Source organism: Diadema antillarum, unplaced genomic scaffold, assembly GCF_040938485.1.
Source record: "Diadema antillarum isolate AM-2024a unplaced genomic scaffold, OU_Dant_1.0 seq00000348_RagTag, whole genome shotgun sequence".
Taxonomy (NCBI): domain Eukaryota; kingdom Metazoa; phylum Echinodermata; class Echinoidea; order Diadematoida; family Diadematidae; genus Diadema; species Diadema antillarum.
Genome location: NW_027271358.1, coordinates 1,628,421 through 1,656,279, shown reverse-complemented (window position 1 = coordinate 1,656,279; position 27,859 = coordinate 1,628,421). Strand labels below are relative to the sequence as shown.

General features: G+C 38.7%; 2 protein-coding genes across 2 annotated transcripts; one reads left to right on the top strand and one right to left on the bottom strand.

The window, feature by feature from the left end:
- The first annotated feature begins 615 nt into the window (after positions 1 to 615).
- On the top strand, positions 616 to 22,935 carry LOC139731009 (mediator of RNA polymerase II transcription subunit 18-like). Its single transcript, XM_071641885.1, has 7 exons — positions 616 to 638; positions 11,176 to 11,387; positions 13,630 to 13,693; positions 15,858 to 15,980; positions 17,590 to 17,668; positions 19,930 to 20,060; positions 21,406 to 22,935. Exons 2-7 carry the CDS (start codon positions 11,180 to 11,182, stop codon positions 21,428 to 21,430), a joined length of 630 nt encoding a protein of 209 aa, XP_071497986.1. The 5' UTR covers positions 616 to 638; positions 11,176 to 11,179; the 3' UTR covers positions 21,431 to 22,935.
- A 3,130-nt stretch (positions 22,936 to 26,065) lies between these two features.
- LOC139731042 (uncharacterized) lies at positions 26,066 to 27,625 on the bottom strand. The gene has a single exon (XM_071641923.1). It carries the CDS (start codon positions 27,623 to 27,625, stop codon positions 26,066 to 26,068), a length of 1,560 nt encoding a protein of 519 aa, XP_071498024.1.
- Between the last annotated feature and the right edge of the window lie 234 nt (positions 27,626 to 27,859).

The following is a 27,859-nucleotide window of genomic DNA, read 5'->3' as shown; positions in this document are numbered from 1 at the left end:
TTTGCACGCAAAAAAAGTTCCGCTAAGCAAAATGGCGGACGTCACGTGACAATGAGTCGAGCGACGGCGACAAAACGGGTGGCGAGTGATTCTTCTATGTGTAAGAGTTCTGTGGCTCACACCCGTAAATACAATGGACTGTCCCAAAATAAATGAAGAAAAAAATTAATTAAAAATCAATGATGTACTGAGTTTGGCAAAAAACTGAATAGCTGTAGATATTGAGTATGAATTCCTCTACAAATTGCATTTTGGCTAGATGAAAGCTTTTCTGGTGGAATTTGAGGGGACTATATTTCATTGGGTACGTGTACAGAAAATGGGTGATTTTTTGAGTGACAAGAACTCGTAGTCTGGATTTGCGGACGCCTGGACAGAATTTGAACTGAAGAATCCACCCTGAAAATTTGATGGATGAAAGGGTATATCTAACTTATCCAGGTTAGTGAAGCTGAAACATCTCATTTCTCCCAGCTATTTTACAGAATTTTTTGAAATTTGATTTTTAACACACATCCCTATGGGGAAAACGATCTTTGGTATTATTTTTTCGGCGTTCCATAGAAAACTACTTCTCTACCATACCCACCCCCCCCCCCCCCGCCCCCCCCGGTAAACGTTGGTGAGAGCTAGAACAGGTAAGTAGTACTGATAGTAGTAGATTCTAAACGCTAAATATCGGTTAAGTTATGCGAGGGACATAAGCCTACATGTGTGTCTGCCTGTGTGTCACTGATTTTTCATGTATTATGGCCAGGATTGATGTTACGCAGAAAATAGACGAAATTACCGCAACGGGCGATGTGCCTGTCGCACGTCCCATATGTAGGAAATTATGTTTGTGATTGTCAGATTTAAATAGAGAGGGGTCTGTTACATCGTGTTATAAAAATACACAGCGCAGTTGCTGTAAAAACGCGACAGGTTTTTACAGCAAACTGGGCTTTGTATACAATTGCCTAATCGGGTTGTAAATTACCTCTCGTAAAGAAGTAATTAGGCCCTGTGCTGTGGTAGACAAAAAGATCCGTCTATCTGGAGCTAGTAGTAGATAGTGTAGTGTGTGTGTGTGTGTATTCTCCCTGACGTTCAATACATACGGCTACGCGCGGGACCTCGTAGACTAGCCTCATGTCACAGAGGCAGAGCGTCGTGTTGTATGGGCCGAAATCACAAGAAAAAAAAAAGTGACACAAATAGGCCTGTGTGAAAACGCTAAGAAATTTGAATTTCACCTCAGATTTGCTTAGAAGATGTTGATTCATCACAAGATTTTATCATTTGAATTGTTTGAAATGTTCATGTGAGACCTTTTGCCATGCAATATGAAATTTGTTGAGCCTCATTTGCCAATTTTCTCTTTTGTCATCCGCTTGGTTAGATTTGCTGTGTGGTACAGTGCAATGTGGGTGTGAATTGTGATTCAGGTGGAAGGACAAGTTGTGAAAGACGGCGATTATTCCATTATGAAAATTGTGTCCGGAATTGTAATGCGAATTTACACCGCGCTTAGAGACAACTTTTTGTAGAGGGGTACACTTGAAATCTATTTTCCAAAATTTGAAGTGAATGATTTTCTTAATTTTGCAAAATTCATAATTTTCAGGACTTTGTGAATAACTGATGCTTTTTGTGGCTGAAATTTTATACCTCAATTCAGAGCCACACACACACACACACACCTACACACAAAAAAGTGTCCAGTGATATGATCCGCTCTCCTAAAAAACCAAGCCGGTGGGTGGGTCTACCATTATGTTAAGCTGACCAGGCTTCAGCAACAGGGCTGATAGTTACCATTAGGATAGTACAAACGTAGGTAGGACTAACCCCGGGCGCTTCATGCATTGTTGTACAGTTGTAGGACTAACGTTAGTGTCGGGGCGCCCTGAGTGAACAGCGTGCTATTTTGTATGGTATGATGAGGGGGGGGGGGGGGGGAATCATAAATTCATGCACCTCTAAAAACCAAAAAGTGCCCGAGATAGAGTAGGGCCTAAGTGTGGGTAATTTAGGCCAGGGGGAGTTTTCGAGCACCTTGGCAAATTTTAGATACACCAGTATATCTTCGCTCACACGACCTGAGTAGCAATCAAACATATCACATCAGGGCTGCCAACCTTGAGTGAGAGTTTGGCGTGAGACACTGCAAGGGAGCAGAGCGACCTCCTGGCTAGCGCCTGGCGGCCTGCTGTGGGGCCGTACGTACATACGTACTACGTTCACAGTCAGTGTACATGTAAAGCGATGTAAAACACACGTCATAGCCATACATGTACTGTAATTTGCCAAAAGTACAAGCTACGCTCACGTGGTATAGATAGAAACCAATCGTAATCCAATAGCTCGTCTTTGGGCGTGAACCGAAAACGATTATTATTGGTTTAGCTTTACACCCGCACGGGAAAATCTCGAAATTTGGGGGTTGGGCATAGGCCTATTGATATTCGGAATATCAGAGAATTTGGAGATATATTTATTTTTGTAGTCATGTACATTCCATTTTGGGGGTTTAGCGTGAGATTTCGTTTATCAGAGTGAGACAGTCAAAACTGGTTGAATTGCGTGAGTCTCACGCTCAATGCGTGAGAGTTGGCAGCCCTGATCACATCTATGGCTATAGTTGACTGAAAGATTGGTCTGTATCTGGTCGTCGGGGATATATCCTGTGGAGACTGCATCTGGCTTCACGGATCCCCTCTGGAGGGGAGCTATAACATCAAAAATGAATGAATAAATAAAAGACTCCTCCAGACTGACGGATCTTTCTGTCAATGGCTATAGCTACCAGAGACCTAACTGCAGAGATTTTGTGTCGAGACATTAAGTTGTCCATCTCCTATTTTCACTTTAAAAACTGAGAATTTGGAAGTTGAGTCCAATTTTGCACTTTCGCATGCATGCAAATAAGAGGACACAGGCCTGCCTCGAGTGACCTCATTGTCATATTCCAATTTTAAGGCAAAATTTCTAACTTGTAAACTAGCACTCTAGGATACACATACTCATGTCCGCACAACCATTGTGCAAGTGACCATTTGCTAGCTTTGTTGCAGAGATTTGAAAATTCAACCCTGCCTCTAGTGGGTGAGGTGGGAGTTGTCAGCCTTCCACATGAACAGTTTTGTTTTATTTCACCAGCAATAGGATAGGATAGATTATCATAGAAAAGGTCTAGGACAACTTAAATCATAAATGTGAGGGGGGCTTGCCCTCCCCCCTTTTTTTTATGCCTCCGCCACGAAGTGGTGCCGGAGGCATTATGTTTTCGGGTTGTCCGTCCGTCCGTCCGTCCATAATGAATTTTGTGGACAAGGTAACTATCAAAACATGTTGAGGTATCCTAATGAAACGTGGCATGTATGTGTATTAGGGAGTGAAGTTGTGCTTATCAACTTTTGGGTGCACATGCTCAGGGTCAAAGGTCAAAAGGTCAAGGTCAAATACATAAATTTCACTATTTCCACCATATCTATACAATGCCTGAAGATATTTTGTTGAAACTTGGTGTATACATGTATTACCCAATTAAGATTCTCTGGTGAAAGTTTGGGTCATGAAGTCAAAGGTCAAAGGTCAAATAAACATATTAAAACTTCTTTTTTTTCTCCGTACCTTGGAAAATTGTTCAAGGTATCTTCATGGAACATAGTATATGTACTGACTGGCAGTGATTATCTAGAGAATGTAGGGTTCATGGGGTCAAAGGTCAAGTGCAACACTTCAAAATTTTACTATTTCCCTCATGTTTATGCAATGCCAACAGGATTATTATTATTTTTTACACTTGGTGTATGCATTTGTAACCTAATAGAAATTCTCTGGAAAGTTTTCTTTTTCTTTTTCTTTTTTTTTGCCTCAGAGGTCAAAAGGCCAAAGATCAAGTGAAAGTGCTGAACTAACTTTTTCCTCCATATCTCGGAAGTGGCTCAAGTTATCTTGAAACTTACTACATATTTATGCATGTTCTCCCTGAAAGTGATTATCTTCTGAATTATAGGGTCAAAGGCCAGATGAAAATGGTAACAATTTACTATTCAGTACAGAAATTGCACTTTTTCTCCATACCTTGAAAATTACTCAATACATAAATGTATGAATGGGTCAAAGTCAAGTTAAAGTCCTTAAATCCCCAAATACATGCTCTCCTATTCATCCAATTAAATCTAGGTCAAGGAAGGTGAACATTCAACACATTTGTGACAAACTTGTCATTTTTTGCCAATTTTGTGAAAATGTAATCACACATTGTCCACATGTACTATCTAGACCTATTAGGAGAATCATGCATTATGGTGGAGGCATACCAGTCGCCATAGCAACATTTCTAGTTTTTTTTTTTTTTTTTGCATTTTAATACATAGGAATTAATATAGGGAAACCACTTGGGGCCCCACACCCTTTTTACCTTCATTGATTCATTGATTGATTCATTCAATTTGTTTTTTATTATTACTCATCAAAAAGTCTGAAGACTAACAGTATGAGGTTACATAAAATTTGACATAGAAATTTAATCAAAAAGTAAAATTCTTAACAGCACTGCAAAATTGTAAAGATAGATGCACTTTATTAAAACAAATACACATACAATGAAAAATCCCATGAAAAACACATAACAAATCACATTAAAAATTAACACCTCCATATAAATGAGGCTTGAGGATGAAAAACATAGTAAAGGAAATATAAGTGTGTAGAGAGAGAGAGAGAGGAAGGGAGAGGGGTAAAGAAAGTTAGTGCAACAAAAAGAAAAAAAAAAGGAAGGAACAGAGCAATAAACATTGAATGTAAAATGACTTTCAAAATTGTGATTTTAATAGAACTAGTTTTGTCATGGCTTACCCATGCAGAGAGAGAGAGAGAGGGAGATAAAAGAAAAGCAGAAAGAAAAACAAAGAGCAAGGAAGAGGAGTTAAGAGAGAGAAAGAGAGGAAGATTGAAGAAAAATGGAAGAATAGGTAACCTAGTTCCTAGTTCGGTAAGTTATCAGAGAGTTAGTAGTGTCAGGAAGCTCTCATGTCTTGGAACAGACATGAAATTGTGTGGCTGGAAGGGCATTTCAAATGCGGAAAACACAATGTCAGAAAAAAAAAGGCTGATATCTGAAAAAATCTTCAGGATTAAAAGAGGCAGATCAATTACCCCCTAAAGAAGAAGAAAAATGCTGGGCTACCACAAGAATTCTGTGGCATTCATAAAACTGAAGGTGATGGTGCAAAGGGGAAGGCAGGATAAAACTGTGTAATAAGCCCAACAATATAATGGCTTTGCAGAGAGCATGAAATCCCTGAAACAACCAGCACTTTCCTGCTGTCTATAGTCTTAATCTGCCTGCACATTGCTATACCATCCTGTGAATGAGAGCTTGTTACCCACGCCGATGAAAATCGGCAGGGGGTTATGTAAAGGGTTCCGTATGTATGTTTGTTTGTTTGTTTGTTTGTTTGTTTGTTTGTTTGTTTGTTTGTTTGTTTGTTTGTTTGTTTGTGTACAAGATAACAAGAGAACGGGTAAACGGATTTGCACGAAATGTTCAGGGGATGTTTGGATAATGGCAGGAAAGAATCGATTAGATTTTGGTGATAATCGGTTGACCCTTGCAAATTCTGTGTGACCTTGAAGTTTTGACCCCATGATATAGTGACCACTCCGAAAATTTCCCGTTTCTCACTTTGCGATTTCCCGCTACCATACGAACACATAAACTCCCAAACGATCCGACTTCGCTGCTCAAATGTTCGTAAGAATTCCGAAATTTACGTTTAGGCCTATTTGAGGGACTATGTCCTTCTAGATTTATGAAAGTTTGTTCTCCGTCGTCACAAACTGGCCCGTATTTTGATGATTTTTCAAATTAACATTAATTGTTTATTTCGTTGGAGGAGCATTTGCTCGGTCAGTTACACTGCACGATATGCGCGCTCAATGTCAATGCGTGTGCAAGGCCGCTGAAAATGCATCGCGCTGTGTACACTGTTGGTGCAAAATTGCATCGGGGACGTTGCGGCGCTCGTTGGTGACCGAATACTGGTGCAGTAGACATTTGCATTCAACCCTTGCATTGAATAATTTCCGTAGACACTAATCATAGGGGTAATTGCCTCGGGAGTACGTAAATTTTGTTTTTCTTTTGCGCTTTTGTGGATACCATCAAAGATCGTACACTCATACGACCTTTGATATCATCACACTCTCGGCTTGCTATGAGCAAAATATCCCGCAAGAAAACGGCGTATTTCTCGATTTTTAGCGCTTTTTCGGCGACCCGTCGCGTAGACAATATACTCTTAAAACTGGACTTAATTCGCGCGCGCTTGGAAAAGTTCTGATTCTGCACTTTTGACGGTGGTATTTGGGATTTTCGATGGATTTTTGGAGGAGACTAAAGGACTTTCCTGCTGTGAATGAGTGTTACCGTATGTGAAATGATGTGATTTGCGTGTGATGTGACTGTAGACCCAAAGATCGTACACTTCAGTGTACGATCTTTGGTAGAACTCACTGGCTGGTGATAAAGCACACTGGCAATTAAGTGACCGAATTCTGGTAGATGACCGAATGCACATTATGTTTACCCCGACTTTGTACAAGGCGTGGGTCTGCCGCCTTTGACGGCCCCTCTCTAGTTGAATATGTTAGAGGTGCAATTCTCACCTAAGAATTACAGGGATAATGGAATTGAGAGATTTTTCCTTTTCAGCATTGCAGAGCACTTGCAGGACTTATATTATAAAGATCGTATGCATGTACAGCCTGCTGCCACTGTTGCGAGTGTGTGATCTTGATGTCACACATTTTTGTAGTACAGACTGTACTTGCACTTGGGGAGCAAATGCAACCTTGATGGTATGCATGTTGTGTGGCCAAGAACAATGGAGAAATAAATGGGTTCTCGCCCATATTTTCACAATGTATTGTTATTGTTTTAAATATGTACTAAATAAAAAAGAAAAACAAAAAACATGCTTCACTACAAAAACAATTACAGTGCTAAAGGCTCATTACTATATCATTCCCAGACCAAAGGGGGTTAGTCTGGGTGCCAAAGCCAGATTTTGGGGTTAGGATTGTTTTGCTGTCTGCAAATATTCCAATAATGCATCCTTCATAGGATGCTTTCACACGTTCTAAAAAGTTTGCTATATTGACATCCTTTCCAGAAGAAGGGAAAGGTCTTACAATTATGAACACAGAGATATAATGACTATTATATTCTGCTAAAAAACATAAAAACATGGCTTGCAAAATGTGGAAACCAATTAATGGCTCCAAAGATGTGATCGATTGCTTACCCTCTCTATATATAGCTTGTTAAATGGTTAAACATGTTATTTATCTTTCTTTTTTTTATTTCGGAAAGTAATCATGGACGACTGACCAACCGAGCTTTACTTTTGGTAAACTCTTCTTACGTTCTCGGTCCATAGCTTTTAGCAACGATTGTTCGTATGACCACCAGTATTTAGATGTAGAATGTGGAATGCTCCATGGAGTGGAAATTTTAATGAGTTTTTGTGCTCCAGAAAACTATCTAATAATGAGAAAAATCAATTCTTGCTTATATTAGCACTTGACAAACTTCACTCTCACACGGAGATTGCTATACAAATGGACTTCACTGAATTGCTAAACCACCAAAATCAGTCTCCTTTATAGTTCATTTTCTTTTGATGAAGCTCCTCAATCTCCCCTAATATTAGTCCTTGTCCCTTCTTTAAACTAAAGTTGTTGTTTTTTACAGATGATATGCATGTTATTCATGATGCTGATGAGCATTGAGCAGATAGGTACACTTTCGGGTTTTGTCACCCATTCTAGCACTTGCCAAAATATCAGATTTTCTTTATTCAAATGTGAGGTTCTTGTGTACAATAGTCCACACTGTTGTTACAACCATTCTGTAAGACAGTGAAAAAACTTTACAGCTTGTATCTGTCTGTGGCACGATGTATTACCCTTTTTTTGTGCCTAAACATTTCAAGTTTTTGTCTCTATAATAATCACAAAATTTTAGCCCAAGTCAACTCTGCTGACAAGCAGTTTATGCGTATATCTTCAGTCTTGAAGATAACAATATAGGTGTGCCAGCAGTGAGCCTTGCAAAACTACAGATTAATGAAATTACGAGATTATACTGTTTTAGTTACATGCAGGAGTTCTAAACACTAACAATCAGTGGACAAGACTGCCCATGTCAATTGTAATGTGATGGTAATCAGTGGCGGATCCAGGCGGAGATGCACCCCCCTCCCCATTATTTTTTGTTGAAACAAAAGAAAAAAAATGGGGGTGCATCCGCCCCCTTAAACCCTAACTTACCTGGGCTACTTAGTGAGCTTGAATTCCTGGGGGGGGGGCATTATGGCCCCCCCTTCAGATCTCGACCGTTGATCGCGCGATCGCCGCAAAATTTTGCATGAACATAAAGGTGGATGTAATCTACAAGACTGTTAAGTTAAATTTTCCAAAAATGTGCATTTTCTATTTTAAATTAATTAATTATGCAAATATATGCAAAAAACCTCATTTTCGTCTGTAATTGGCTTATAAAATCTTATGGAATGCTGATTTATGGTGTAAATATTCCTAGTGACATTCCAAACATTTGTGCATAAAAAAAAATTCAGTATCAAAATTAATTTCTTATGTATTTTATTGTTTTATCGAATTTTTATGTTTTTCTTTGTTTTTTCAAACTTTTGTTTGTGTTTTTTTAGCAGAATTTGTCATACACATTTTTGAAGCATAATTATATCAAAATAAATTGATTTCAGCCATTAAAATAAAAAATATGAATCTTTTTATGAATTAATTGAAAAAACACAATTTGTATTGACTTTGTACACAAAATCACGTTTTTGAGCAATTTTGGTGTTGACGAAGAATTTTTGAAGGGGCGTGGCTTCGGAACGGTATGCCCGGGCGCAACAAATTTGGTCTCAAAAGTTGCGTGAGACTTGAAAGTAAAAAGTCAGCGAGTGGCGCGGTCAAAGAATTTTGCGCGCCGGAATGGTCGCGGAATTCGTCGAGGGGGGCGCCATTATGCCCCCCAGGTAAGTTAGGGTTAACCCTATTCCTTTAGCATAAATTAATTGATATAAAATACATAAATTAAAATGGGAAAAATCCAACTATACAGTCTTGTAGATTACAATGGCCTCTACCTTAGTGCATATTTTTCGCGAGGATGGCGCGATCCACGACCGAGATCTGAAGATGGGGCCAAAAAGGCCCCCCGGTGGTTTCAAGTCCCTCAAAAAACCCGGTGGGATTAGAGTTAATTTTGTAAAGGCGCCTCCCCTACTTTTCGGAATTCCTGGATCCGTCCCTGATAATGAAGAGAAGGTTACCGAGATTACTGAGGATTACTTGCTTAATTCATAAACACTCAAATTGGTTTATTAATTTATATTGGTGATCTTGAAGACATTGATTAAAGGAGCATTCCGCACGATTTTCATAATTTCACATCATGTAGTACATAAATCAACAGCTTCATGTATAGATTCGTGGTACATATTTATTGTGGTCCATGAGCAGAGAAACCAATAAATTGAAAATCTTAAACAAATTACACTGAACAGTGTTGATGACATCAGAGCCTCATATATTTCATAAATGTAGCAGTGTAATTCCATTACAATACCACTTGCTCAACAAGTTCACCTGTGAAAAATCTATGCATGCCTTCTTCTTTTTTTCTGCTTCCTTGAGTCCCAACTCATGCATTCTTATCATGCTTATGGTGAGGCTGGCATGTCATCATCCTTGTTCATTGCAATTTGTTATAAATTTTGAAAACATTCTCATTCCATATCCCAATCACTATAAATTCTGAAACTCTGTACTCAGTTTAACTGATTTATAGCTGTTCAAATGTAAAAGTCTGAAAATCATCCGGAGGTCCCCTTTAAGACACGATTTGGACCTTTTCATGCTTATATAGGCCCTACTTATAAACATATAACATGACATACCGGTATATCACCTTCCTGCATGTATAAACATTTGCAGAGTGGTTGGCAAAATCACAGGTGACGAGCCGTTAACAAAAAAAAAGTAACAACAAACAGACAAACAAAAACCAAAACCAAAACCCCCGACAACATATTCTCAATTAATAGTCTAGTCCAGTACTCATGAATGAATATCATAGTTTTAAAAGCAGAATACTTAGGCGTTGCATCAAAATTATACCTTGGAGGATCCTGATTTTTTGCAGGATCCTGCAAGGTACAATTTTGATGCAACGCCTTAGTAATCATAGTGGTCATGGATGCAGCAATCAGTAATGACGTAATCAGAATGTGAGACGAATATGAAGAATACGAAACGAGATTCATAAGAATACAAGACAAGTTCCGACACTTATTGCAGCAGGGCACACTATTTACTCCAGCCGACTGGAGTTAATTCACATCTTTCGATCCATACTTGGTGGTCATAAAGTCATTTTGAATTTCTATGTAGCAAAAGAAATTATCAGTGATGTCTTGTTACTTTGATGGCCATTTTGGCAATGATCTTGAATATCTCCAAAGTCTTGAGGATTCAACTGTTGCATCATGCAGGTTTAGATTTGGAACGACCTATTGTTTACAATTTTTGAGGATTCAGGTGAAAGTACATAGGAATCTTCAGGTTTGGCGGCCATTTTGGCACCCATTTTGAATATCTCGAAACCCCCACGGATTCTACAGTTGTATCATGCAGATTCGGATTCAACATCCTCGAAGTAGGGTGAAACCACCAATTGTTTTCATTTTATCATGGTTAAAAGAATATATATGGACATTTCGATTTTGGTTGGCAATTTTGGCTGCCATTTTAAATATCTCAAAACCCTCACGGATGCAAGAGTTGCGTCATCCAGATTTGAGTTCAGCACCCTCAAAATAAGGTAAAACCATCAAAAAACATCGGGCAGATGGCAAAACAAGGTTCACCCTCTGGCACCCAGACTAGGTATTTGAACACCCCTGAATACCCATTTTTCACTCAAAGGGGGTGTTTAAACATTCCCCTTGGTATGCCTTTGGGATTTCCTTGCCCTAATTTTGTGTTTCTTCTGTAAATTCACTGCTCTTACTAGATTAGATTTGACTGTTACTTTTCATTCTCTTTCATGAATGATATTGTGAGTAGTACCGGTACCACTCTGTGCATGTGCAGGTAAATGACCACCATGAATGCAACCATCAGCCACACCATCAGTCTTGCATCCACTGGAACATCTTCCAGTTCTACTGCTCAGCAGGAGTACCTCCTTGTTGGAAGCATCTTAGATAGTGCTAGTGAGACATTGCTACTTAGACTGAAGGCACTGTGTGACAATGTTGAGACTCCAGAAACATTTAGGGACCTTGAAAAGGTTTACCTAGTTCGTAAGTATGCCAGCTCAATTTTAAATAATATAGTTGATGATTGCCATTCCAAGTATGAGGACAATTAAAAGTATGCAAAATGAATTAAAGATGGCAAGCGTATTTCAGACTGTGTTCAGGCAGGTCATCACACAAAGGAGGTTTAAAATGAAAAAAAAAACAACAACAAAACATTCCAATACATTCCCATTGTGCAGGTTTCATTGATATGGGTGGGAAGCTCATATAGCTGTCTTCACAGTTAACACTTGCACGAATTTGGCATAATGAAAGGGGCCAGTTTGCACACAAAGTTGTAGCATAATTCAGGGGGAACCCAGTGTATAACCCCAAACTCTGTGTTATTTTGTATGATACTAACTTGTGATAGCCAGTTCTGATTGTATTATTCAGTTTAACAAAAAAAAAGAGAAAAAAGTTGATACATAGCCATCTTGATTATGCAAATTTGGGTTGAAGTTCATATTTCAAAATTCCTATTTGAAGACCAAGATGACCCTGTAAACACTTTAAGTCCTTTTTAATTTAGTTCATGTCAAAGACCACTTCCTTGGTTGTGGAAATGTAAGTCGAATTGGAGGAATGTAAAGGGTGTGATTACTTTTTAATTAATAGCAGCATACTTTTTTAAATGTACTGCTTTGATTTCTAACTGTCCCCTTATAAAAGGTGCTGATCACGGGTGACTGATACTGATCACCTCCCTGCGTATCACCTAACTCATCTTAAAGTGACAAGTTTCATATCTCTTTTTTCTTACTTCTGTGCATTCCCTATCCCCTCTCCCCCCAAAAGACTAGTGGTTGATCAGAGGTGATCAGTTGTTCATTGGTCATCTTTAGTTTGTTCCAAATGTGACCCTGCACCACAAAATCAACAAAAAGTGGCCAGACATGGATTTTTAGTTAAGGACAGATTCTGAAAGACCAGACTCTAAGCTTTAAAATGATGTATAAATCAATTGAAATGGACTCTCCTAACCTATCTAAATATTGGAAAGAAAGCAGACACTCTTGATAAGTGTGAACTGAGAAAAGAGGCTCTGAAGTACATGGTCTATTCAAGCACTTAATCTGTACCGCCTTACTAGCTGTGGGAAGAATGGGACAAAACTACTGTAGCAGCAACAATGAAGGGCTCATTAGATTAAGGTAAAATTAATCATGCTTTATTAACACATTCTGTCTATGGTTAATGTTGACTTTCAAAGCATCATCCTTTCAAAAGATATTAGAGTTGAAAGTGAGGAGTGTCGAAAGGATTTTCAAGAAATGAAAAGGGGCCTTTAAGACATACCTGATCACCCTACTCTACCAAAAAAGGGTTGTACAAAAACTGCTGAAAACCCATTTTCCCGTTCAATTTATGATCCCAAACTTAAGTATAATGTAGAAGAAGAATAGCTGTTTCCGAAAATATGGAAAACTAAAAATTGATGAGGTTGACACAAATTATCACGTAAAATCAAGAGGTGCGACTTTTTTGTTGGTTTTGTGATGCATGGTCACATATTTTATGAATCCACTAGATACGTGTATGCAGTGCATTTTATAATGCACTTGAACTTGTCTATTACATGTGCAGGGTCTAGGGTAATCACCCCAGACTCTTCTCCTGGCCCTAATCCTAATCGTAATCCTTAACTAAATCCTAACCCAAACTCTATCCTTAAACCTAACCCTAACCCTAATCTTTACTCGAACCTTACCACTAATCTGTATTTAGCCAGGGGTAATTGCCCTGATACGATGTGCCATCATTTGGGACTGTAGAAAGGTTGCATTATGTTGCACCTGCTATGTTGCACTTTCACTTTTTTTTGTTTACTAATGTAATTGTGAATGCAATTAGTGGAGCGCAGTGGAGTGGACCAACATCTCAAACTGTGATCGTAACAGTAGGCTGTTCAGGAAGTTCTTTGAAATTTCCACAGGATATCTTACCATTTTGGAGATTATATTTCCTAAAAGTGAAGCTTTCATCTCACAGGGTTTGAGTCACTTTGCACGACTCAAACCACATTACACATTACATGCATACATTCAGACATATACATGTAAAAATGAAAACAAAAAATATTGAAGAGTATGATATAACAACTCATTAAAATGACCTTCGAAATATAAATTCAATTTTATTTCAGTGGCCCTATAGTTGATAATGAAAGAGAAAGTTATTACAGTATTAGATTGGTATCATAAATGTGTCACAAATAAAATGTATAACCTACTTATTTCCCCAGGTGGACCAAACCAGCAAGCAGTATTGAGGGCACGTTGTTCAATCAATCCACCATCTCAATCATGGTAAAGAGTGACTTTCAACTTTGCCATACTTTCTATGGCTCCGCCACTAAGTGTCACCGGAGGTATTATGTTTTTTGGTTGTCTGTCTTTCTGTCCTTAATCAATTTTGTGGACAGCGTAACAAAAAAACCATCTGAGGTATCCCAATGAAACTTGGCATGTATATGTATGAGTGGGTGAGGTTGTGCCTATCAACTTTTGGGTGCACATGCTGAAGGTCACAGGTCAAGGTCAAATTCTCAAGATTTCACTATTTCCCCCATATCTATGCAATGCCCAAAGATGTTTTGTCGAAACTTAGTGTATTCATGAATTTTCCAAAAAAGATTCTGCAGAGAAAGTTTTGAGCCATGAGGTCAAAGGTCAAAGGTCAAAAAGTCAAGTGAAAACGTTAGAATGTCACTTTTTTCTCCATATCTCGAAAAGGTTCAAGGTACATTCAAGGAACTTAGTACATATGCATGTACTGAATAGCAGTGATTATCATGGGCTTTTGGGGTCAAAGGTCAAGGTCAACTCTTCAAAATTTCACTATTTCCCTCATATCTATGCAATGCCTGAAGGATTTTTCCAGAACCATAGTGTATACATGTATTACTCAACGTCGATTCTCTGGGAAGGTTTTTTTTTTTTTTTTGCCAATAGGTCAAAGATCAAAGAAATGCATAGTTTCACTTCTTCTTCCATATCTGGGAAGTGGCTCCAGGTATCGTTGTGAACTTAAGTACATATTATTAATGCATGTACTTCCTGACAGTGATTCTCTTTGGAATTTTAGGATCGTGGGGTCAAAGGTCAGGTTAAATGCTTGTATTTTAGTATTTAATACTGAAATTACACTTTCTCCATGCCTTGGAAATTATTCAATACATAAACTTGTGAAAGTGTCAAAGGTGCAGTAAAAATCCTCAAATCCCCAAAATACCTGCTCTCTTAGACAAGATAGCCATTAATCCAATAAGACCGAGTTCAAGGAAAGTGAACACTCAACGTATTTATGACAAATATGTCATTGTAATATTTTGCCAATCATGTGAAACTGTCATCACACATTCTCTAGATGTACTATAGACCTATTAGGAGAAGCATGCATTATGGCAGAGGTATACCAGTCGCCATAGCGACATTTCTGGGGTTTGTTGTTGTTGTTGTTGTTGTTGTTGTTGTTGCAAAGATGACAAGACTTTACCAATTCCCTATCTCTACAATTAAAGAGCACTCGTGAAAATACCTCAATGTTTTTCTATGCCTCTATGGATTCCATGGAAACCATGCATTATTTTTTGGTACTCTTAAAGGTAGGGAATCCCATTTGCGCGCCTTAAATGAAGAGTTGTATAAATACAGTGGTATGTTGAAGAGAGTATCATATTAGAAACTCCCATAAAGTATTGAAAGTGGAAGGTAACATTTAGTACATTTTTTTGACCGTGAGATTTTGAATTGAATTGTTTTCGGGGCTCACCGTAAATTCCAGTACATTACTAGGCTACCTTTGCAGACCCATGTACTGCATGTGTGTCCATCATGTATATTTTGTGAAGAAAGTTCATCAACACTTACTAACATTTCTATATACATTCTTGCCATGCACTCTATATGTTATTACATCAGCTCTTGTACTTTTAGATTTGTGTTTATAGATCACAAATACAGAAGAATGCAACAAAAAGGCTTAAGTGTGGCTGACACACAGAACTACTGAGAAGTTGAGTTTTGTGCATTATTCAAATTTTAGATAACTGTTGACTTCCAAATTTCTAAGCAGTGGCCTAAGCAAGTCCCCTGAGGTTCATATTAATGTTTTGCTGCATTTTGGGAGGTCTGTAAAAGGTATCCCCTACCTTTAAATGCTAAGATTTTTCTTTGATGAATTCTCTAGGACAAAGGAACATAATTGCTTCACTTTTTTCTACAAATCAAAGACAGGACTGATCCAAATTAGCTATTTCTTTAATGGAGAAGCAAATCTAGCATTTCCTTCATCTGATCAATTGTGTTCTTTCTGTTCGGTACCATCAAGTGCCACAAATCAAATTTACTGACATTTAGATATTTATAAATGTATCATTAGTTGATTATTAAAATTCACAACCATCTAACCCAGAGCACAAGAAGGCGGAATGGCTGTGTGACGTATTTTATCATATCCTCTTGAATCCAGGCAATTGCGATATATTGGACAGTCAGATGTCAGTGACAAGAGCCGGACAGTGACTGTCAGAAGCTATCAGGATTGTGCCACATCAGAGAACCTGCCAAATTTTCTTGAGGAAATTGGCTTTAAGTGAGTTTATGCAAGGGAAAAAAATGAATAAGTAGAGTTGACTGACTGACTTACAGTAAGTTGGGTGGTATTTGTGAGATCCATGTATGCTGTCCTTTCCCTCCCTGCCTGTCCTCCATTGGTCCTGAAGTCCATTGTCTGCCCTAAGTGTATCTACGTGTATGTATGCTTGCTGAGATCGTCTGCACTTAGCTCTCCCATGTTGTGGTTTCCATAATAAAACTGAATGCAGTGTTAGCTCAGGGTGACATTGAGCATGCCCATTAAACCTTAGCCTTCTTTGTGCAAATTTGGAGCTGGTTTTTGGTAAGTTCCTGTAAAGTTCTGAACCACTGGTGATTGTCATTGTGTACTGGTTAATAATTTAAAAGAACCATAGATAAAACTGAAAACAGTAAATCATTCATGTAACTGGTCAGGACATTACCACCCTTTAATTTTTGATACCCATAAAAATACTGAGAACCTTATTTCTCATCTGTTGTTCATATTATCTGGATAATGTACATTAGTTCGAATGCTGCAAACTTAATACTAAATGTTTCTTTTCTAGTCTTATGGTAACAAGTACATGTTATTGCATGCTCATTTTTCATGGTTGGAAGCACATTTCTTGCACATGTGTATTTGTTATTGTTACATCAGACAAACAAAAGTGAAAACACTGTTGAGAGTTATAGACAAAAGCTTGCATTTTGCTGGAAACAACATCACATAACAGTGATATCACAATATTTGTACTTCATGGTCATTATGTACGTCTCCAAAATATGATTTACACCCGGCTTTCTGTAGCACTCATAAAAAGCAACAAAAGTTATCAAAATTCTTTAATTTTTCATGCTGTCATTGGGTGTTAGTTTCAGCTTATATTCATTATGTTATTCTAAAACAAATGAACAGTTTCAGGCAAAAATTGGTGAAATTGATTTTGGTGAAAAGTGTGTGTAGTAGGTGATTGGTCACAAGCAAAGGGTGCTCTTACAAAGACATTTGGTAAAATGTAAACAGCCTGATGTGATATAAAGGTACTACAGTGCATTCTTGTTATAACGAACATGGATATAACACAATTCTGCTAAAAACAAAGTAAAAATTCAGACTGCAACATTATCCGACGTATGTTTAATTGTTAATTTGTTCAGTCAACAATTTTTTTATATAACGAAAGAAAACTGCTGGTCCTAAGGACTTCATTATAATGAGAGTCCATTGCACCATAAACAGCAGGTACTCATCTAAACACCTTCATCAGCTTAGCTTCCACAGCATGTTTGTTTGTTTGTTTGTTTTTTTTGGGGGGGGGGGGTATGAAATGTGATTTTTGTAGCAAGTTGTAGGAAGTTAGTGGTTTAGTAATACTACAAAAAGTTGTGGATTCTTTGGGCTGTTCATAGCAAAAGTTCATGTGGTGGTGATGATGAATCAAGAAATATATAAAGTGAATATGACCCAGAAATGTCATGTGACCCTGAAGTGTTGGTATATTTGTTGAAATGTTATTCGGACTTGCTATTTACCAGGGATATACATGTATGCACACAAATGTCAGTGAAAGTACAGAGTGTTTGCAGTATATACAATTGTATGTATGTGTTTCTTCCTGTAGACTGGACTATGAGTTTGTGACAGAAGGCTACATGTTTCGGAAGGGCAGGCTGAAAATTACTTTGTCCAAGTTGTATAAGGTAACTACATCTATTCATTCGCTTGTAGTACATGTACATGGTTGTGCCAGGGTCGTGATCTTTTGTGGGCTTTTTTTCATACATTCATTACCATTTCTTGTTACCTGAATAACTAATTGTAGAGCAATGTGTCATAAGTGAAGAAACTTCTGTGCTCATTAAACACAAACATATCATGACTCCATCAAAAACGCCATCAAAATTGCTGGAATAGCTCTTTGAAGGAAGAGGCACATCAAACATATACACTGGCGTACATATGTACACGAAGGCCGAGTGGTTGGAGTTGTTTACACAAATGAGTGACAAAAGTACGCGCTTATAAGCAGGCTTGTAATTGTTGAGTGCGGCAAATGTTATGGTAACTGCATATTTTCTTGAAAATCTTGTGGAGTGAACTACATGTACTTCCACAATTTTGAAGCAATTAAAATGGCATTTGATGGACATTATAGCATTGATGTATAGATGTGTAGACCTGATTTTTGTGTTTGCCAGACAAAGCATTGCCATAACCACAGTTTTACCAAAACCATGTGAATAGTATTGCACATACTTCCACAGCATTCTAGCAATTAAGGTCAAATTTAGTATGTGAAGATATGCAAGACACCATAGGAGTCTGAGCTGCTGGAGCTGGGGTATTAAGCACCTTCATTGATAATTCTAGTTTTTGACTTTCCTGTTTTGAGTGCTCCAGGCATAGTGTAATCATCATGAGATGAACATATTCAACATCAAATCAGAGAACCAGTTACTCTAAGCCAAATGATGGCATATTGTAATTTATGTACCTTCTGAATTAGTAGGTAAAGAAGCAATTAATCAGTATTTTTTAAAGACACGAGGCACTATATAGATTTGGTTATTATTATTATTATTATTGTTATTATTATTATTATTATTATATAATTGTTGTCTATGTTTGCCATATATCAGAGCTACTATGTTTGTAAAGTCCCATTTTTTTAAACTGAGCCTCTCAAACTAGAATTACCATGACAACGTCTGGGTAGTGAGTGGGTAATCTTTTTTTTTACCCTCTCTGTTAACCCTTTTGCAACTGACAATTCCTAACATATGGCCTATTATTCCCTGGAAGGTACAGCAACATTACTCTCATTTTGACAACTTTCTAAATTATGCAAAATAGATCACTGCATGTTTATTTTTGTCTATTATAAGTTATGTTTATTTGAAACCTATTAAGATTTTACAGAGAAACCTGAGTGTCACAGAAATAATTCTGATATACTTTTGTTGACATTTGACCTCTTTAAAGTTATGTAATTATATATTATATATGAAAACAATGAAAATAGTAAAGCATAAAACTGTCAACAAAACAGACGGGCGGTTTTGGATGGTTTAGGGAGTAATCTGATGGGCGGTTTCGGGGCTGGTTCAGTCACTAATTCAGTCCCCGCAAAATGTTGCTTGGATGTTGTCGTGGTAACTTTTACAAAATTCTGCCCTAGCCAGCTATAGTAATTACTCGACATTACCTCAACAACCCTTCTGTTGGAATGCTCCTGGGGTTACATTCCTTTGATACACTTGACACTCGTGCACAACATTGCAGGCAGAGAATGATTGAGAATTGCGCGCCAATCATGTGCTTGGATTGTAACCACTGATCTCTGTGTAGTCGAGATTGGTGATTGTAACCACATTTTGTTTCCTAACACAGTTGCCTAATGTAACGTGCACAAGCTAGAACAATAAGCGGCGCTGGCTGGTGGGCGAGGTAGTTGCATCAGTGGACACCTCCCCTTCGTAGAAACCTACTCGGAGAAGGTTTTCGGTGTGTGTTTGTTAAAAATGGTACCCCTTGCTCTCTCCTGCAGTTTTATTGCCCGAGACAAGGAATTTGATGTTATTCTCCAGATGCTGTCGCGACATTGTTTAGGGTAAGAGCTGTTAAAACAGGTCTTTAAGTGGTAATATCAATAAATTTCATCTGTGTAGCTTTTCTGTTTTTTTTTTTTCAGCAGTATGTGTACTGTTAATGCAATCAGTGTATACAGGACATTATTGTGGTTTCTGTCACCACTCATCACATATTCCATTCATTGCCGTTCCTTTCATCACTGCTGTGATAATTCCCACCTATTTCAGCTTTGCACATTGTGAAGACGGGGGTGAGTGAGTGGTGACATAAACCACAATTTAGCCGTACTTAGTGTTCTGAGATCAAGATTCATGTAGATGCAAGTAGATGGTTACAAGTGTTGAAAATATTGTTCTTGTTCTCTCTCTAGTTGAACCAGGCTGCTGAAGGCAAACTAGAGCCTGTCTCGGGGTCCCACCTGGTGGAACTTAGTGTTGTGGCACCCTCAGGTTCAGAAAATGTGGCAGAAGACATGCGTACTTTTGCAGAGCAACTAAAACCGTATCCTTTTTGGTATTTATTAATGAATTAAGTTTGGTTCCATGCCATCTTGACTGTAATTCATGTTCAGGACCCAAAATCTTTTGTAAATTGACGTAGGACAAGTGATATTGTTAACTTTTCTTTTTTATTTTAAAGGAAAAAAATCCCTACCCTATTATTGGGACTCTTCTCCTAAGAAAAGTCAAAGATGTAAATTATACAATATTGATGTACATCTATGTGGATACTGAAATGTTACATTGGACTATAAGATCTTTGAGAAATCTTGACACATGCATTGCATAATAGGTTATGTATAAAGTCATCTGTGGCCTAAATAGAAAATCAGCTGGATATTGATTGATTAAAAGTCTGGAACATTTGAATCTGGTTTTTATCAAAAATGATCTTTTTGCGGCCTTCCTAGTTGACAAGGTACATGTCTTTGTGGTGCATAAGCAACAGATCTTGCAGTTGCACAATATGTGCACACATGATTAAAAGGTAGAGATGGAACATTAAGCTGAAAACAAATTTCAAATTTGAAAGTGAAATAACATATTAATTTCTCACAACAGACTCCATGGATGGTTCAAGCAGAAGTCACTCATGCTGTGAGATATCACATTCTTATCTTCAAAGGCAGTTAAGAAAATCAAAATTAGTTGTCAAATGCTTTTGAAGAAAATGTTTTCCAAAAACATGTAATGCATGTCGATACAGTTAACGCAGAAAGGGAAGCTATCAGAGAAATGCTCAGGAAAAGGTTACGGAGAGTCAGATAATCCAGTGCAAATTAATGATAGGTGCAGCTCTGGTTACCAGAATTCAATTTGCTACCCTCTTCAGAGGAGAAATCTAGAGCAATTAGTGACACCACAATAGTTCAGTGATGTTAAGATAATGTTAACTAATTATGAGACAGGTGTAGATGTAGACACATAATCATTTCTGGGACATGAAAAACAAAGTTGACCTAAATCTGCCAAGTAAGCACTGAAAATGACATTTGCTTTAGTATATCATGATAATATTATATGTATAGCATATATCTCTAGAACAAGTGGAAGAATAGTGCATATCTAAATTTTCCCATGTATTTTTTACAATTGTCATTTTGCACCTGATACATTTGATGTGCTGACCTGACCATTCCAGTATAACCTATGAGGACTATTTGTCTCTGTTCATCAGGATGCCACATAAATGATTACTGACATGGAAGAGGAATAAGTTTTTGAATGCTTTTGTTATCATCATTGATACATTTTCTGTATTTTTACAGTTAGTATCTATTTGAATGGTAATGACAGTGTTTTTGCTGCTTGTAGTTACATTTTCTTTGACCCTAATTCATGCTCAGACTTGTCTTTGTTGATAAGATATGATACCATGAGTCTTCAAAGGAGATGAACAAGTGTTGCAGCAATAAAAAGGAACTAGGAGTTGAGAGCAACATGTATCACCATTCTCGTATCTGTGCTGTGCTGAAGTACACTTGCATGCATACAGTGTATTGACTTTTCTCAAGAATGGTCAGATAGTGGTAGAGATAGACAAACTAACAGGCTTGTCACATCTCAGCCTGGAGCACACTGTGAAGCCTCTCCTGATTTGATGGATCCAGTGGCGATTGGTTTGGGAAATGCCCACCCCAAAGACAGAAAAGCTTTGAAAGAGATTGACGCAAGGTTTGATACATTGTGTAGCTTCTTAATCAGACCTCATGAGGTATTTATTGCAACATATCCAAAATAAAGTCATGGATATTCTGGAAACTCAAATAATGTAAGATTAAGAAGGATTTCTAAGAACCGGGGAGCACTGCAAAAAGTCTGGTGTTAAATTTCTGGTGCTCATTTCTGGTGTTAGGTTAATACCTCTGGGTGTCATTTTGAAATATAAAATTGTTTTTTGAATAGTGTATTACTTGCTGTTCTTCTTGTTAATTTTGAATTTCAACAAGACAATCAAGAATTTTCCAGTAAAGTACTTGATTTTTGAAAAAAGAAGATGTGAACACATTTACACCACAGTAACACCTGTTGTTGTGGTCTCCTCTTGAAGCTGGACGGATGTTATACCATTGACATTAACACAAGCAATATCAAATCAACACCATATGGTGTCATTATTGAATTAACAACAGCGCATTGTCAAATTAACACCACGAAGTGCCAGGTAAACACTTTTCGACACCATCACAACATACTTTCTACACCTGTGGGTGTGGTCCTCTATTGACACTTGATTGGTGTGGGATTTGACACCCATGGTGTTAAATCTTAACACCAATGTTTTTGCAGTGAGTTATCAAAGAGATGTAGAGGCAGTCATGATATCACAGCTATTCTAGAAAGGCAGCACTAGACTTGAGAGATTCAATACCTCTGGCTGTGAAGGGAAAAAGTAATCTCCATGGGGTATGAAATATCTTGCAGGATTATTTAATAAAGGAGTGCTACAGTTTGGGTTGCACTATGCCAAGAAGTAGTCAGTATGTAAATTTTCATATGACCTGAACCTTTTGTTGCAAGTCAGTCAACCAAAATATGTCAGATACAAGAGTTCTCTCAGCTCCAACAAGGCATTGTGTAATGATGAACAGTATAATTGATCACAAGATGCAAGCAACTCAAATCATACCGTGTGTCGGTCATTCAATATACATGTACACTCGTCACTAGTGACAGAGAAATGTTGTAGGCTCTTTGTTCACATTTAAGTGAAGCATACAAGAGAAAGCTGGAACCACTCATAGACAGCCTGCAACACTAAAATGATGCATTGGTGAATGTGCAGAGGGACTTGCAATTCTTGACTTATTACCCAGTCAAATCTTTTATAAGTGAGAAGAACTGATCAAACACATTGTCAAAGGCATCTTCCAGCTACCGATCTTTACACTTCAGAAGTCTTCAGAATCTGCATACTACATTGTAGTATACTCTCCCCTCCTAGTAATATCTTGATTAGTTCACAATCACTCTTCCCCACTCTTCAAAATCTGTCTTTCTTTCTTTCTCTCCTTATATTCCATATCATCTTTTTGTCCCGCTACCCTCATATCCTAGTTTCCTTTCCTTCCTTTCTCCTTCACTTCTGTCAGCACCTTTTTTTTTTTTTCGGAAATGGTAAGACATTTTGTAACAAATTACTGTTCGATATGTATTGTTGTGTAGATTTTAACTGCCTATTAAGACGTGAAATTTACGTGTACATGTATTTCGCAGTGCAGCAAATGAATCAATGCTTAAATATAATTCTCACACAATGGCTGCGTGGTAATTATACTCTTGATGCCGCTGTTGAGTCTTTTTTTTTTCTTCGTTTTGTCGGTTTCTCTTAGCGAAGCTAGTGCCTGTGCAGAACTAAACCCACTGAGTAGGGTTTTTGGGCTGTAGAATAAAATCCGTCATCAGATAATTTTATTCTGCTCGCGCATGGGTTAAACCTATTGGTCAGAGGTTACATGCTGTGTGTGTAGGGTAAAATTGGAGATTGTATACTAATGGTACGAGTGCCAAAGAGTTTTATATAATTATAAACTCCTCAAAAAAAGTTTGGAAATCCGATTTCAGTTGTAAATTTCTCCAGTTTGTAAGCACTATACAATACATGTGTGATATCAATGGAAAGATTATTGAATTATCTTTAAAATGACATCCTACTCATTATGATTATGCTATCAAGTAAAGGGCTGTACTCAAAAGTGTCTGATAAGGTCTGCATTGAAAAGTTGCAAAATGAACAAGAACGGTCCTTATGAATGAGAATGGTCGTGAAGAGTAAATAGAGAACATGTTCTTTTGTGTTATGTCTTTTGTTCTCAACTAGTCAGCAATGAAGGCAAATTTCAATAGACATCTTAACTTCACGTTCAAGTTTTCAGTGGTGCCACGCCAGGCAATTTTGATAGCTCATCAAGTTTTATAGTTGTACATCATGCCACGTGTAAGCAATGTTCTAAAAGCTCGCGCCATAGGGCAAATTGAAGCTGAGATGCTTCAAAAAGATGACAACACAAGACCACATAGAGCGAGACTTGTGCGCAACTTCCTCGAGAGAGAGGGAATGTTTGGTTGTTTGTTTGTTCATTTTCCATCTGAGAAGATGGCTGGATAGCCCATATTCAGCTATGTTAAGCTGGTCTTCCATGGGGTCCAGTTGGATGTGAGGTGGGACCACTTCACCGGGTTAAACACCCTGCTCTTTGCGATGAATGAATGAAGCGGGATCTTATACGTGCATGAGTTGTGACTCTCTCACACACGGGACCTCCATTTTATGTCCTATCCGAAGGACAGGGTGTTTTGCCTCTTGCTAGAGGGGACGGTATGCTTACACACAACATTGCTCAGTCCAGACTCGGGTTCGAACCTGGACCGCGTGATCGTGAGGCAGACACGCTACCGACTGAGCCAACTCACAGCCCAAAGGGCATCATTAGAGTGGACTGGCCTGCATGCAGCCCCGACCTCAACCCCAGAGAACATTTTTGGGATCAACTTGGCCGAGCTGTGGGGAAGAGGGTCACAAATGCAACGACATTGGCAGGACTCCGTCAGATACTGGTTGACAAGTGGAACGCCATTCCTTAGCAGCGAATCACGAAGCTAATCAACAGCATGAGGACAAGGTGCCAAGCGGTGGTGTAAGCACTTGGGTCGTCCACCAGATACTGAGCCCCGATCATGTTCATTGACAATTAATAAAGACAAAGTAAACATACAGATATAAAGACAAGTAAAGTAAAGACAAAATAACGATAAAATGAAGACAAACTAAAGATGAAACTCCAATAAAATCAAGACCATGCCATTTCACTTCGTTATGTCTATGCTGTGGTGAATGTGGCAAGGTTCTGTGAGATAATGGTTTGAGTTATGATCATTTGTGTTTGTGTGTCTGTGTATGTGTGTGTGTTTGTTTATCTGTTCTGTTGAACGCACACATGTTTCACTCCATAAAAATGCTGATGTTACAGTAAGTGAACAGCAATCAAAGAAACAATGGCGAACTCACTCATAACGACGAAACTCCATCAGGGACGTAAAAAATTGGACCATTTTGAAGCTTTTAAATTCTGACTTTGCCTCATACGTGTATTTGTAAGCACTGTACCTCCATGTATACGATAATCATGACAAGTATGGTATCATTTTAAAGAGAATTAAACAATCTTTGTGCGGTACTAATCACAACTAAATTATTTCTAAGGAAAAATGAGAAATGATTGATCAAACTCAGATTTCCAAACTTTTTTTGAGGGGCTTATACACACACACACACACACACACACACACATATATATATATATATATATATATATATATATATGTATATATATATGTGTGTGTAAAAACATAATAAAATCAATTTTATATTTTATTTTATTTTACTCCTTTAAAAGCAGTCTAAAAACTCACTTGTTTAAAGCCTCAATTTGACTACTCATTACATGTACCTGATATTTGTATGTCCTTTATCTCCTTCACTTTCTCTTCCTTCCGCGCCTAGAGCACTCTGCAGAGTGGATTTGGCGCTATATAAATCATATCAATTATTATATATATATATATATATATATATATATATATACATATATATATATATTTAATATAATAGATTCACAACAGTAGGTCAATATAAACTCCGTTGGAGACGTAAATTTGACGAATTTTCGCCCATAGGGCTTTGTCAAGTCAATACATTTGACACTTTATTTTGAAGCAGATCAAAATAAAAGATGCGTCGTCACTGTGATGGTAGCGCGTCCATAACAAGATGCGCACAAACACAAAAAGCGCACAAGGGCGCACATAGACAAATAGCGCACAAGGTAGGACGTCACAAAGAAAACTAGGACGGTAAGGAAAATACAAGAAGCGTACAAAATAGGACGTCACAAAGAACAAAGAGAAAGCACGTCACAAAGCAAGGAGGTAGAAAATTGCAGATGAGAGAGAGAGAAAGAGAGAGAGGGAGAAGGAAACGAAGATAAAAAAGAAGAAAAAGAAGGATTATTCCCTAACGGAGAAAGAACGGAAAGAAACATTCAGTCCATTGGGGTGAAGGCAGCCGAGGCGATAGATTAGTTGCTCTTCTCGTAGTTTGCGGATTTCGTCTGGGCCATTATGACAGGTCGTCATTACACCGATCTTGAGGTGGTTAATGGTGTGCCCGGGCCGGTTGAAGTGCTGGGCCACTGGAAGTCCCGGTGTATTGAGCCTTACTGATCGGAGGTGTTCGGTTGCGCGGTCTGCTAGTCTCCGTTTCGTCTCACCTATGTAGATCTTGTGGCAGGCTGTACAAGTGATCGCGTAGACCACATTCTCAACGGTACAGGTGAACCGATCGCGAACAACCCAGGTGTATTTAGGACCTTTGATGTGTGCTGCCCTATCCACATGGCTACATGTGTTGCACCTTCTCCTTCCAAAGGGATGGGTACCGCATTCCAAATCTGCTTCTGACTGTGCCTGGACCTTCAACCCCGTGTGGACCAACAGATCCCGTAGACTCCGGTCCTTCTTGTATGCTACGAGAGGAGGCTCTTTGAAGATTTCCTTGGTGGATGCATCTTCCTGTAAGATGTGTGTGTTGTCCATAATGGTAGAAACGAGCTTTTGCGTTGATGGGTGATATGTCAACACTAGTGGTACTCTGTCGCTGTTACGTTGTCTCCTCGGTTCCAGGGCTTCTTGCCGGCTCAAGCTAGACACTTTTCTTGTCGCCTTCTTGACAACCTGTTCAGGGTAGCCACGCCGTTCAAAGAAACCGGCCATTTCATGCGATTTCTGTTGGAAGTCTTCATCATCACTGCAGAGACGGCGGAGTCTAGTGAGTTGGGAGAACGGTATTGAGCGTTTGCAGCTGGGTGGGTGAGATGATGAGTAGTTCAGATAGCAATGCGCATCAGTAAGCTTGTAGTGTACGCTTGTCTTTATTCGATCTCCTTCTAGGCTGAGTTCAATGTCCAGGAATGCGATCGAGTCAGCGGAAATTTCATGTGTGAATTTCAGTGAGTTATGGAAGTTGTTGAAGTGGTTGATCAGCTCATTCAGGTGTTCGAGGGAGCAGGATGCAACTCCGACGTAGTCGTCGATGTACCTCTTTAGAAGCAGCGGTTTGGGGCCATGGAAACTCCTTATAATTTGCTCCTCGATGAAGCCTATGAAAAGGCAGGCGTACGAAGGGCCCATTTTAGTTCCCATGGCAACTCCCTTCTTCTGATGGTAGAAATTTCCATTGAACTGGAAGGTGGAAAGTCCCAGCACTAGCTCCGCAAGACGCAGGATGGTGGTGTCATCTGGCCGGTCAGGAGACGGGAACTTCTGCAAGAAATGCTGTATTGCCTGTAGGCCCTCCTTCTGAGGGATGTTAGTGTAGAGAGAAGAAACATCCATGGTAAACAGATATTGGGGGCCTTGTGCTGAGAGCTTCAGAGTTTCAAAGATACGGAGGGCGTCCGAAGAGTCTACGGGATCTGTTGGTCCACACGGGGTTGAAGGTCCAGGCACAGTCAGAAGCAGATTTGGAATGCGGTACCCATCCCTGTGGAAGGAGAAGGTGCAACACATGTAGCCATGTGGATAGGGCAGCACACATCAAAGGTCCTAAATACACCTGGGTTGTTCGCGATCGGTTCACCTGTACCGTTGAGAATGTGGTCTACGCGATCACTTGTACAGCCTGCCACAAGATCTACATAGGTGAGACGAAACGGAGACTAGCAGACCGCGCAACCGAACACCTCCGATCAGTAAGGCTCAATACACCGGGACTTCCAGTGGCCCAGCACTTCAACCGGCCCG

Excerpts from the sequence above, each read along its gene's own strand:
- LOC139731009 (XM_071641885.1), top strand. The coding sequence starts at position 11,180 with ATGACCACCATGAATGCAACCATCAGCCACACCATCAGTCTTGCATCC. Across the intron at positions 17,669-19,929 it reads CTTTGTCCAAGTTGTATAAG|TTGAACCAGGCTGCTGAAGG; the intron begins GTAACTACATCT and ends TTCTCTCTCTAG. Across the intron at positions 20,061-21,405 it reads TTTGCAGAGCAACTAAAACC|ACTTGTCTTTGTTGATAAGA; the intron begins GTATCCTTTTTG and ends ATTCATGCTCAG.
- LOC139731042 (XM_071641923.1), bottom strand. The coding sequence starts at position 27,625 with ATGTGTTGCACCTTCTCCTTCCACAGGGATGGGTACCGCATTCCAAAT.